The sequence below is a fragment of the Lepidochelys olivacea genome (genome assembly GCF_965140295.1).
Source record: "Lepidochelys olivacea isolate rLepOli2 genome assembly, chromosome: 1".
Taxonomy (NCBI): Eukaryota; Metazoa; Chordata; order Testudines; family Cheloniidae; genus Lepidochelys; species Lepidochelys olivacea.
Window position 1 is genome coordinate 234,873,305 of NC_140411.1, and position 12,985 is coordinate 234,886,289.

At 40.9% G+C, this 12,985-nt stretch overlaps 1 protein-coding gene across 17 annotated transcripts in view; it reads right to left on the bottom strand.

The window, feature by feature from the left end:
* The window catches only part of SOX5 (SRY-box transcription factor 5), a 422,522-nt gene that overhangs the window by 16,956 nt on the left and 392,581 nt on the right, over nt 1-12,985 (bottom strand). For all 17 annotated transcript variants that reach the window (XM_084642767.1, XM_084642768.1, XM_084642765.1 and 14 more), the window contains 2 exons: nt 2,649-2,757; nt 1,600-1,773 (listed from right to left, as the gene is read on the bottom strand). In XM_084642767.1, coding sequence (XP_084498893.1) covers nt 1,600-1,773; nt 2,649-2,757 — 283 coding nt within the window. The remainder of the gene's footprint in view (nt 1-1,599; nt 1,774-2,648; nt 2,758-12,985) is intronic.

Below are 12,985 nucleotides of genomic sequence, written 5' to 3' on the forward strand. Positions count from 1 at the left end.
TGCCTTCCACCTGAGAGGTAGAAAGGATTTGAGGTGGCGTTTGCTACCTCTGAGGTGAATGCCCTAACCACTGGGCTGTGGGGTATTCCAATGCGAGGCTCCCTCAGGTTCAGCTGTTGCACTGTGGATAAGTAATTTTAAAGACTCACTGGATCCTGGGTCTCCCACCTGCCAGGTAAGTACTTTAAGCACAAGGTGACAGAGTTAGTCTCCTGCTTGCTCATGTTTGTTCTCTCTCTCTAGCACAATGATTCTTTCGTTATGTAGCCACAATGGAACAGCATCAAGAGGAGAGATTGAGGAAACCCAACCTCAGGCTATCCCATAGCCTAGTGGTTAGAACATGCACCTAAAAGGTGTCAGATACTAGTTCAAATCCTTTCTCCACTTCAGGCAGAGCTGGGACTTGAACTGGGCATCTCCCACATTGCAGGTGAGTACCCTAGCCATTGGGCTAAAAGTTATGAGGAAGCTCATCTACCTCTGCCACCACCACAGTGGCTAAGAGAGGGGCTGCAGCCGAGAATCCCAAGCAGAGGGAGGCAACTCCCTGGAGCCTGGACTTAGGCACCTCTCTGAAAAAGGAGCAGGTTTTAGCCTCGGCTTTGCATCTGCCATTGGCTAGTTTATGCAAATAGCAGCCTAGCCTGCTGACTTCTGTGAATGTCATTCTAAGGTCATTCACTGAATAGAGAGCCTGGGTGCCTACTCAGGCTTTGAGGATCCCAGTGATTTTCTAGGCACCCAAAAGTTAGGCATGGCAACACTCAGCCTCCCCGTGCCTATGTTCCTTTGTGAATCTAGCCCTATGAGCCAAATTCAGTCTTCAGTTATTCCCTTTCTACTCTTCAAAGTGTCCCGGGGTCTAATGTAGGGGAGAATTTGCCCTAAGTGTTTAAGTAAGTATAGAAGGGTCGGAAGACTGGTGCATGGGATTTACTAGCTGATATCCGTGGCAAGTATGTATTGTGTGGGATACAGAGAGTGGATGGGGATATACACATACGTTCTGATGTTTCTTCTCTGATTAAGTGAATCTTCTCAGAATATCCTTGGTGTATGGATCATGCATTAGAGAGATGGGTAATATGACCGAAATATCATACTACCTACCAGTTTTTTTAAAAAGAGACATATTTTAGGATACAGGATCTTTCATCTTTAGATCATTCATTTGAACACAGCACACTAGGTTATGAATCAGATACTATGGTGGGCAGCCTCATAAAAAAAAAAATAGATAAATAAGAGTCAGTAAACAAAAGCTGACATCAAAAAATTTAACAAAAAGTCATCTCATGATTATTCAGTGGCTCGTGGGAATGAGCTGGTGTTCTGTCTAGTTCCCGGAAGGCCAGTGTCTTCACACCAAAAACACCACCACAACTGGCAAGCTGAATGGGCTCTCCAGTTCATGGCTGATGCATACTGTCAGGCAGCATGGTGAACCTTGTATTGCTGTTGTCCTTGCCATAACTACAATGTGGGTACGCAGAGGGTCTAGGAACTATCAGTCAGGCCCTAAAATCTCTTTAAAATATTCAGTCAAAACCAAGGAGTTGTGCTACAGAAAATACAGTGCTCTGTTAATTGCCTTACCCAGTATCTTGCTAATGTTGGAGTTGTGCATGTCAGGGAAGGCTTGAAGGATCTTCCTTCGCTCATCTTTAGCCCACACCATGAAGGCATTCATTGGACGCTTGATATGAGGTTCATTACTTCCACGCCCTCTGGATTCCCGATAAATTCTAGATTCTGAGACACCTGCACTTCCTAAAAAGAGGGGAAAAAAATCATACCCAATTTGTGCTTTGCGTAACCTTCATCACATAGGGCACATTCAATAAACATATGTTTAAACTGCATTCACCATGCTTTTTCTTCTCCTTGGCTCATTCAGGTGTATCATATTCTTTTTTCTTGTGTCTAGTTTATAATTATATTGGTAAAGTACAGTAGGATATGGTATAAATCTGATCTGATGAAGAGCCACATTCACTTTTGCAGTCAAAAAATGTAAAGCTCTTAGCGTTCTTTTACTGCTTAATAACCTAAAAAACAACTTTTATGAATGCAGGTTTATTTGTTTTTTCTCTCATTTACAATATGTTGAATGTATTGCATTACTTGTTTCCAACCTCCTTTGTGATGAGAAGGGTGTTAATATATGGCAACATCAGGTGGGCCTTTTTTAAGCAAGTCTCTAACTAGCAAATGAACATTTGCACAGCTGCCTCTGCTTGTGCTTACATCTCCACAATAAAAAAGCAATAGCAGAGATAGAAAACAGCATTAAGCTTGCTTCATCAAATCCAAACAAGCTCCCACAGACCTAGCGTATGCATCATCTATAGATGATCAGCTCTGTAATCTGTGTGATCTCAGTTATCCAACATCTAATTATTTCCTTTTCTTTATTTTGACAATCATAAATGTGTTCTTGGTCCAGCCTTGACAAATGGAATGCATGACACAGAACGATAAAATTGCCCATGGACCTAAAACACCACAGTATGAATAATTTCTCCTGCCTTGGTTAGTGGCCACTCCCCGCTTTATCCCAGCCCTTCTCTTCCATCCCCCAAAACGGAGTTTGTGTTCTTTTGCACATACATAACTAGAAATAAGGATAAGCAATTCCTACTGACCGTCAGAATCCCCGCTCATGTTGAAATCCATCATAGCATGGCTAAACTTCCCGTCTTCATTCTGTTTTACTGCCAGCTGTTGAGTCAGGCTATCCAGTGTTGTTTTGTCCTGTATGGAGAAGATGACTGGACTTGGATCAGGAAATCCAATTGCAAAGTTCATAGGTAATTTAGAAGAATTGGGAGGGAAAGGGAATAATAAACCTGAGAAGTTTATTGGGCAAAGTCTTTAAAAACACACACACACATTTTTTTCTGGGATGGATATGATTTAAGAGTCTACTATTCCATTTTAAAATTTGGCTGATTAGGGGTAGTGATGAGTAAACCTTGTAAGGCTGTAAAATTTGGTTCAGTTAAGCACCCAAAACTTTGGATGCACGGTGCATATTTGACCTTGCTACACCCCTGAGTCGTCAAAACTGGTTTGGAAATCGAGAAGGTGCAGGCTTTCTTGCAGTATATCTGAAGCTCCATTTCTCCTCCCAGCCTAAATTCAAAATGCAGAGACATACAACATTTCTCTTAATTGTTTTTATTAGTATTTTTGGAAGCAATCTATGGAAGCAAATACTAAATTTTTTCATGTCCCAGGAAAGGTTCAGTTTCGACTCAATCTGAGTTTTGGGCAGTGGTTGGTGTTCTCATCTAGAATGCTCTGCCCCATCCCTGTCACAACTATCTATGTCATGGAAGAAACGGGATCCCTGGATTGCAGCAAGACAGTATATGCTGCCAATTAAAAAAATCGATCAGGCTACAATATCTAAAGATCCTGCCAGCACTATATCCCAAGGCAGATAATTCCAACATCCTATTCAATACATCCCTTCCTCTTTTTGAATTGCTTAAATCTACCAATGCAAAGGAGTTCCATTTTCCATCTATCTGTTGTTTGTACTAAGGTATGTTCTGCATAAATATGCTATTTTTCTGGCATTAATTTGTGTACGAATAAATCTTTCTGGAAAACAATACCATATTTTCAAAATGTAGACAGTTTTCCATTTGCAAAGCTAACAAAATGTTATGGTGTCAAATTATAAGTGACTCTGGTTGAAAAAATCCTTTTGAGCTTTTTCCTGAAGGAAAATTTACCACTCTGTTGATATATGTTCCTTTCTTGATGACTGTCAGATTTCAACAAAACTAAAAAACAACATCAGATCACCTGGCAATCTGGGACCCTAGAATGATTATATGTAGCCTGATAATTCGTCATATTGTAGAAGAAAGCAGGAAAGAAAAAAAAAACAAATGGAGAGGTGATCCATAAATTTGATCTGGGGTTCAACCAAAGATTTAAACTAATGTAGCTTGTATTTGACAAGGCTTTTCTTAAAATTTAGAGATGAACCTTAGACCACACTTCTGCTTTGAACACCCCAAAGTTTTCTGTAATATTGTGTTAACTCCCTATCCCACCCCAGTGTCTTCTATCTTGGCCTACCTCTGCACTTCTGGGTTCTGGCTGCACCTGGATGCATTACTGCCAAAACAATGCAAGACAAACTGTTCTTGTGGTATTTTCAATCCAACTAGAAACAGCAGGGCCAGCCTAGCACAAGCGAGAAAGTGTTTGTGACATTTCCAGCCACATCCGATTCAGTTAGTTTGGAGAAGCTTCAAATAATCACCCAAGCCTTTCAGGTGTATAACTGAACCAAACTACTTACACTACTTAAGTTAGCCCATCACTCATTTCCAACACAATGTGAGAGTATTCAGAAAGAAAATCAGTAATAAGTTTACTTTGTTTCCCCCTGCAATGGATCTCATATCTATAATGCAAGTCAATGGTTTTCTCAAGAAACAATTTACCCTCAACTTCCTGAGACCATAATGATATAGTCCAAACCTATTTAAGGCAGAGGCCATTTAAAAAAAAAATCGCTGTCAGCCTAAAGTATCAAAAACCTCCACTGTCTTCTGATATTTGGGTATATGATGGGATATTTAAAATTCTTTTTTAGACTAAAACATGTTTTTTCCTGAATCATATTTTAACCTCTTAGAGAAACAGAGCTGAGAGCGCAAAGACCACTGACTTAACAGCTCTTCTTTATGTAGTAAATGCAGCTCTTAAAGTTGGGGGCAGTTACATTCAGAACCACATTCTACCAACATGATCTGATTCAGTCTTACAGTCATGGAATATTCTGCTGTGCAATTTACAAAGCACACACTGGGTATAGGTTGTTATCACGGTTTGACTTAACAAGTCCATCTGTCCATCTTGCAAAGAGTCTGGCATTTTGAGGTTCAGTCACATTAGATGAAGTGTGAGAGAGGAAAAATGGTCATCGGAGGACAGAAAGGAACAACAGAAGAATGCCGAGTTCTTGAGCTGTACTGTTCAGCCACGTGGCTTTGAGCTGACTCACCAGAAGGCTCAAAGGTACAAGTGATCAGAGGGAAGTCCAGACTACATTTCAGCATCAAGACAATCCCTAACCTGCCGCTACTAAAACATACAGTATAATAAAATAATTCAATTAGTAACTATAAAGTGGAAGTCGAGCTAATTCTCACAGGATGTCACTCTGAAACAGATGATGTCAAAAAGTACGCTGCGTTTTTGTCATGTCCCTTTGTGCCATGGCTTACGTTAGCCATCAGTCAGTCCAAGAGCAGGGAAAGGGAGAGGATGGCATATGGGGGCTGAGGAGGGGGAGAGAGGGAATGTGTTATTTATCTTTAATTACAATATATCAGAGCAGCCTGTAAGTCAAAAAGGGTACAGCTGTTACACTTCAGTAACAACTAGCAGCTACCGAAGCAAGGAAACACAGTTATTTCAAAGAAAAATCCAAAAGCCACCCAGTGTGGGAACAATGATTATCCAAATAAAGAGGAAAATAATCAATTAATATCTTGGCGAACTGGAGGGAGAGGCTAAATCCTGCAGTCCTTACACAGGCAAAACACCTACTGGGGCACGACAGAAGGTGGGGAATGAAAGTCACGATGTAGGATTCATAATAAGATGTGGTACCTGAATAGCACATTTCACCTAGATGCTCTCAAAGCACTTTTGAAAGTCTCATTAAAACTCAGTGCTCTGTGTGAAGTGGGCACTATTTTACTCATGCAACAGATGTGTAAATTGGGCACAGAAACTCTCCCTCCTAAGGTCATGCAGTAAACGAGGAAAAGTGGTAGACTTGAGGACAGAACACAAGTACAAAGATACTGTAGTGATAGGCACTTTTATAAAATCCTAGGCACAGGGGTCATGTTCTGACTTCCAGTCATGCAGTCTAACCACTAAACGAGCTGCAGCAGTTTTCCTCCAAACCTGACATAAAAACAAAAACAAAAAGCATAAAACAAACACGTGCAACACAAAATGATGATCACTAGAAAGGAGCTCCAGACGTGAAAAGCACAGCTAAACACAATGATCCCTTATTGTTTTACCAAAGGGGGTTACACTAGGTGGGTAGCAGTATCTCATTAGCTGGAACCCTCTCTCTTACCTTTCTCAGATGATATTTCAGTGCAAGTTGAAAATACTAATGGCCACATACAAGCAACAATGGAACAAGGGCTCTCCTCCTCCCACAAATTAACTGCAACATGCTGATAATGCCAATCCACCCTCATCTCATAAAATCTATTTAGTGACTCCAAATAGGGATACACAATGGTTTCAAGTTCACACATAAAAAGGATCCATTAATCATAGTTATTGTAATTTGGTAGCCAGTTACGAGTACTTAAAACTCCCACTGCTCCCTATCACCGCAGTAGTTGTGTAAGTACATAATAAATGATACGAAGGCTGCCAGGTGCTACAAATGATGGGCTCAGTAGCACAGGGATGAGCGCAGTTGTTACTTGCCACTGAAGGTCAGAAAGAAATGATACATCAGCGCACTTTGCATTGAGCTAGGCCCTGAACTCATTTTAGCAATTATATCATAGCTTTTTGGGGGGAGGAGGGGAGTTTCATTCTCATGATGCCCTGAAAGATTTTTGAAGGAAATAGATTGATATTCCCTAAAATACTTCAAGTAGCAAATACCATCCACGATAAGCCAGTGGTTTTCAACCTGTGGCCCACAGACCCCTGGGGGTCCACAGATTACGTCTAAGATTTCCAAAGGGGTCCACACCTCCATTTGAAATTTTTTTTAGGGTGTCTGCAAATGAAAAAAGGTTGAAAACCACTGATATGAGCAGTGAGTGAATGTCATCTGTTACAACCTGGATCAGGTAATACCAGATCTGTTGTTGGGATTCGTAGAACTCGCCCAGACCCACAGACGTGATACAAGGGCTACTTGAAAAAGAGTCATTTAAAATGAGCGTCCAAGTCACATGAAAATATACAGTAGGGAAAAACCCTGCCCTGGCCCAATGTTGGATTAGGGGCTTGAGCCAGCCCCCTCTGAATCTTTCTTTTGACTTCAGTGGAATTTGGATCAAGCCCTAGAGGAGCTCATAGATTTTTTTCCATTTGTAACATCTGTGATTCTGTGACAAAATTAGTCAGAGATTGAGGGAAACTATCCTAATGGTCAGTTCAATTAGATTGTAACATAGTGTCACTGTGGGAGCAATAAAGCCCCACTGCTTGGGTCATTTAAAAGCATAATAGACAAAGCAGTAGAAAATACATTGTAAGGAGCAATCCTGCAAATAGCCCCACTCAAGAGGGCCAGAGAATTATAAAAGTGACAGACAAAATCAGAAAAATACACATGAGAAAATACTTCCACATTGGCTTAACTGGTCCTACAGAGTACAGCTAATCAGGAAGAGTTAATAGCCACAAACAGATGAGAAGTTTTTTAAGGCATTATAACCAAAGAAAGTAATCTGTTGGAGAGTCAGTGGCAGGCCTCCAAGCAATGTTCTAACTATATTTTTTAAAAGAAAGAAAGAAAAGAATATGTACACACACAGTGTCCCGAACCAAATAAAATGACTAAGCATCACAAGTCAGACTCAGTTACATGGTCAGCTGCAAAAGTTACTTGGCTCTCTGTCATGGATAGCTGTCATAACTTAACAAAACACTGATCTAAAAATGACAAGAACTTGATTGCCATCTCTCTCTCTCTCTGTCTTATATAAGAAACAAAGCATGAGGAGTCAAAACATCTGTTGAACAGACAGATGACCTTTGCCAGAATTCCTCCTACTGCTTCACAGTTGTGAATCAAAACCTTGGAAGATTTGGAAAATGAAGACGCTCTGATATATTCCCCTAATCACCCTTTTCCCTTCCCCCACCTCATTTTGGCTCCGGTAAGAATGCTGAACATGCATCTGAGATTATGTGCATGCTTCCATTCTTGAATTACTCCATAATTCAGTAGGGCAATGTGAATGCTGGGCCCATGGTGACAGATCTCCCCATTGAGACATTCATTTGGCCAGGGTACTTGGCAAACACTTAGAGTATGCTGACCTCTGTTAAGGTTGTCTTTTGCCAAAAGCCTTTCTCAAATTGTGTAATTCAAGGTTAAACGTTTTCCTGAAGCTGTCCACTCTTCTGTATTCAATTCCCCCTCCACCTATACCCATTTTCCTTGATATGAATATTTTCATTCAGGTTTGATATGCATACATTTTTTGTGCTCATAGGGATGCAGCCACTCTAGAGTGTCAGACACAGCTATCAAGTTCATGTTCTTCTTATTCCAAGTGAACTGACAGGACCAGACTAAGCAAAATCCTTTTGTCCAGCAGCCTGGATGAACCACAAACTTGGTCTTTATCAATGAAATTTTGATATCTTGCTTGTCAGATCTTGCACTTTAAAATCCCGAGTGCATTGACTGAGCAAATGGCCCTCTGTCTTAAGTTCCCTATATACAGTATTGAGCAGAAGAAATGGACAGGTTGCATGCCCTGATACTTTGTTAGGTGCCCCTCTGATTCTGGTCACCCAGTTGTGCCACATACTGCACTAAGGGACGAAAACACGTGGCTAATTCCTAAAGGCCAATATGGAACAAATCTGCTGGATGGCAACATTTACCAGAAAAAACTGAGGTGAGAGGCTAGTTTTCAAACCAGCCTTTGATTGTAAGGCTCCAAGGTAGAGCCCAAGGCACCCTGTTGTATAGTGGTGAGCACAAAGACTCCACTCAGTATACCACAGTTATTAATAGCTTCACATATACCACTCCATCAGCGCACATAGGAGTTTTTAAGTGCCGATCAGATCAGATTAGGCACTAGTCCATGCAAGAGGGCCTTGCAATATAAGTTCCTTTCAGCTTGGCTACAGAGAAACATTCTCTGGCTGGATAACCACACTGGAGATCTTAGTTGTCCTCTGAGAAGCCACCTTAAAATATTTTTTCTAGCCCATATAAAGAATGAGTCCTATCCCATTATCAGACATAAGTGAGAGATTTTTAAACTAACCTTTTCTCAGTCACAAAATCCCAAGTGGAGGTCCTGAGTCCACTGAAGTAATAAGCTTCGTAATAATTTGCATTTCTACATTGCCTTTCATCCAAAGTTCTTAATGGAATCTTACCCCTCCCCAGTGAGCTAGGGGAGTATAACGGATTTATCATGCTGACAGGAGAGCTCTCTCCCGTCGGAATAGAGTATCTTCACCAGACGTGCTACAGCGGCACAGCTGCATCAGTGCAGCTGTGCTGATGTAGCGCTTCTGGTGTAGACTAGCTCTCACGGAATACAGAAGCAGAGATGGGAATAGAACCTGGGAGCTTGTATGCACTGAACTGAAGGGTCAGGCCCTTAGTTCTGTATTTTACCTCCTAGAACACGCCAAATACATGTAGATGTTGTTTTTATTTATATCCAGATGCAGGCAGAAGATTTCCCATTTTAAATACTATGGGGTAAGCCCACTGGTGACATAAGGGAATGACTTTTGCATTCTTACTCCAAGAGTGAATTTGATTCTGTGTTTTTGGGAAGGAGTTTTTCTAAGTTGCTTATCATAATATCTCTCACACATTAATGAGTTCATCCTCACAACACCCTTGTGGAGTAGGGAAGTATTTATATCCCTGTTTTACAGATAGGAACCCAAGACAGAGAAGTTAAGTGACTTGCCCAAGGTCACACAGGAAGTGTGTGGCGGTACCAGGATTTGGACTCAGATCTCCTGAATCCCAATCCAGTGCCATGACCACAAGACCATACTTCCTCTGTGATTGTGAAACTGAGATTCGTGCTGGTGACATGTGTTATCAGGAAAAGCAAAATAAAATATAATAAGATCAGCTACAGATCAACTATTACAATGGACCCTGCATGTAGGGCTATAAAACTCATTAAAAGCACATGCATAAAATGATAAAATAGAGTGAGACTTTCAAATGTTGACTTAATAATTGTTAAACCCCTTCTGGCTGCACTATTTTATAGTCTTCTACTGTACTAATGAAAAGGGAAGAAACAACAAAGAAGGGTTTTAACCTTCCAATTATATAAACTCTATGGACCACCAAAGAAGATGAAAGATTATTTATAATGTCACAACAATTTATCAGTTGGGGATTTTGTTGTTGTTGCTGCATCGAAGTTAAATATGAAGAAACAACGCATTCACCACCCCCTCAGCTCTTTCACTCTTACTTATTTGAGATCTCTTTCTTGTCTATGGAATAATAATCCAGTCACCAAATCTAAAAGTAGAATTAAAAGAAATAAAACAACACTCCTCATTTGAGGGGCCTTTCTGATTTTATGGTACTTGTTTTAAAACTCTTCAATTCCAGTCTCAACTGGGACTGGATGATTTGGGAAGTGGGTACAAACCCTTCGACTGCTGGTTCGCTGTTCAAACCCAATCGTTTGAACTCTTGGTTCAAAAGTGACTGAAAGCTGTTTAGTGACATATATGAAATGCCTTGGTGGTCTCGGTAAACAGGTGTCCTAGCAGCTGTTCTAGGAAAAAGTTGTCCTGATTATAAAACAGAGACGCTCTGAATTGACTGTGCAAAGTCTTAACTAGTCTCTCATCCTCAGAGGTGGACTCCAGATTGAACTAATGGGCATTAGTGGAATGGAGTATGCATGTTTACTTCCTGTGCTGCACTTGTTTGTGGATATAAGCCTTCAATTTCCAGAGCTGCCATACAGCACCTTTCACAAGCACTGAATTCACACCGTGCCTGACTTAGAGACCTTTGAAGTGAATGGAAAGACTCCCATTGATTTCAATGGCCTCTGGATCAGGCCCCCAGTGTATTTATTACTGTTTCATTCCACAAACTTAAACTTCCTCAACAAATAAGGTGCTGTTTAGAAAATATTTTGCCTAAAGCACACTGTTTTAAAGACGGTCGAAAGCAGAAAATCTAAAGGAACAGGGAATTATCTTTGCAAAGTTCAAGGGGGCTTAGCGGTCCGGTATGTATTTTGGTGGTGACCTCTGTAAGTTAACAGTCAAGACTTCAAAAAAAAAGTGGAAGCCCCTTTTCTCGGAGAAGGGGTGGAGGAGAGGTAGGAAAAGGAGTGTAGGCAGCTGTTTCCTTTCTACAAAAGGTTTTGCCATGTTGATTCCAGACTGATTCTCAACCGAACACAGCAGTGATCTACTGAACTGAGACTAGGTTGGAAGTCAGGGAACCTGGTTTCTATTCCTGACTTCACAGCTGACATGCTTGGGAAAGTCACACAACCTCTCTGTGCCTCAATTTCTCCATCTGTAAAATGGAGATAAAGATACCCACCTTTGTAAAATGCTTTGAGATCTATGGGTGAAAAATGGAATATAAACACAAAGTATTAGCATTCCTCCCAGCAGAAGAGAAAGTGCCATAACATTTGGTCTATGACGACAATGAAGGGTTAATCAGAGAAAAGGTGTGGAACACCAAAAATGAAGTGAGGTGGAAATCACAGCCCATATAGGATATCCGGAGAGGGAGGGCCTGCATCACATAAACAGAAAGTTAAGAAAGCGGACTCCACTTTGCTGGTAATTGTTTACTAAACAATGAGTGACTCAATTACTTAAAAGCATTACATATGTATATACTATTTTCTTCCAATTTTTTTCCTAGCTGTGAAAGCTGCTAAGCCGCTGCCTAACATTTCAGCAATGTTCTCTGCCCTAATAAAGAAATTCACACATTTTCCATCTAGACTATCTCCTGAGTAGAAAACTGCCAGATTTTCCAAACTGTACTTATGCCTGACTTGTTTACTCACCAGGATCAACATCGTGCTCATTCCAACAAAGAGCGGAGTTCTACACACACCAAGATGCCAGAGGCTGTTTGTAATTCAAATAAACGAATACATGCATTTTAGCACTGGCAAAAGCCTGGCAGTCCAGACTAAAGGGCCTGGTCATCCTCTCACTAACACCAGTTTAACTTCTTTGATTTTAGTGGGTGTGCTCCCAATTTCCACAATTGAGAGTTAGAGGAGAACGAAGCCCAGGTTCTGCTTACTCTGGCCATGATCTTATTGTGACCATAGCTGATGTTTTACTTAAAGCTCCAGCTCCTGGTGCTATCATTTTGTGAGACTCTAAGTTTTAATTAAAAAAATAAATAAAAAAGGGTTCCAGCCTTCATGGTGGTAGAGAAGAGTTTAAAATCGTGACCCTGAGAGGCTCAGAAACTGCAAGGCAAATTAAAAAACAAAACGAAACTCATGCTTTTTTTAAGCCTTGATTTTGAGATGGGGAGAGGGACTGACTCATGTGTTTTGAAAGTCTGGGGTTAGCAATGCTGAGTATGGTACAGGTAGCTTCAGGTGCAGCTTCCCCATGCTACGCTGCAAATGTTCTCTTGAACTCGATTAGGAAGGGTGATTACTCCAAGGAGTGAACAGAGAATCCAGGCTACATGCCCATTCAGACTTTGGCATCACTATAGGACCCAGGGTTCTTCCCTCACATGTTTGCGTGCTGTTCCTACTGATCTCAATGGGAATTGCACACGCACATCTGTGGGCAAAATTCGTCCCTCCCTGGTGCGTCGCTCATTTTTATTAGCTAACCCTGCCCATGCCTCCCCACCATAATGACGTATCCGAAAAACACACTATTTCCCCTTTATATACATATATGAGCTTTGAGCAGGGATGAAAAAAACCAAACCAACAAAAAGTTTGCTTTAAAATGAAAAGGAGGAATCCACGTAAAGTTTGACAAAAACCTCATCCCATAATCATGCGTGGGCACTCACTAGCTGAAAGTAGTGGCACTGTGACAAATGTAGCAAAACCAAAAGCAGACTCTATTAAAAAGAGAGAGAGAAGAAGAAGGAAAAAAGTCTTCCACTGGCCATCTGTGAAAATAAGGCATGTGGCTATTAACTGCAGAGGCTGTAAATATACGCAAACCCCAAGAAGCAAATGGGAAAAAATGGACTAAACTTTAAGCT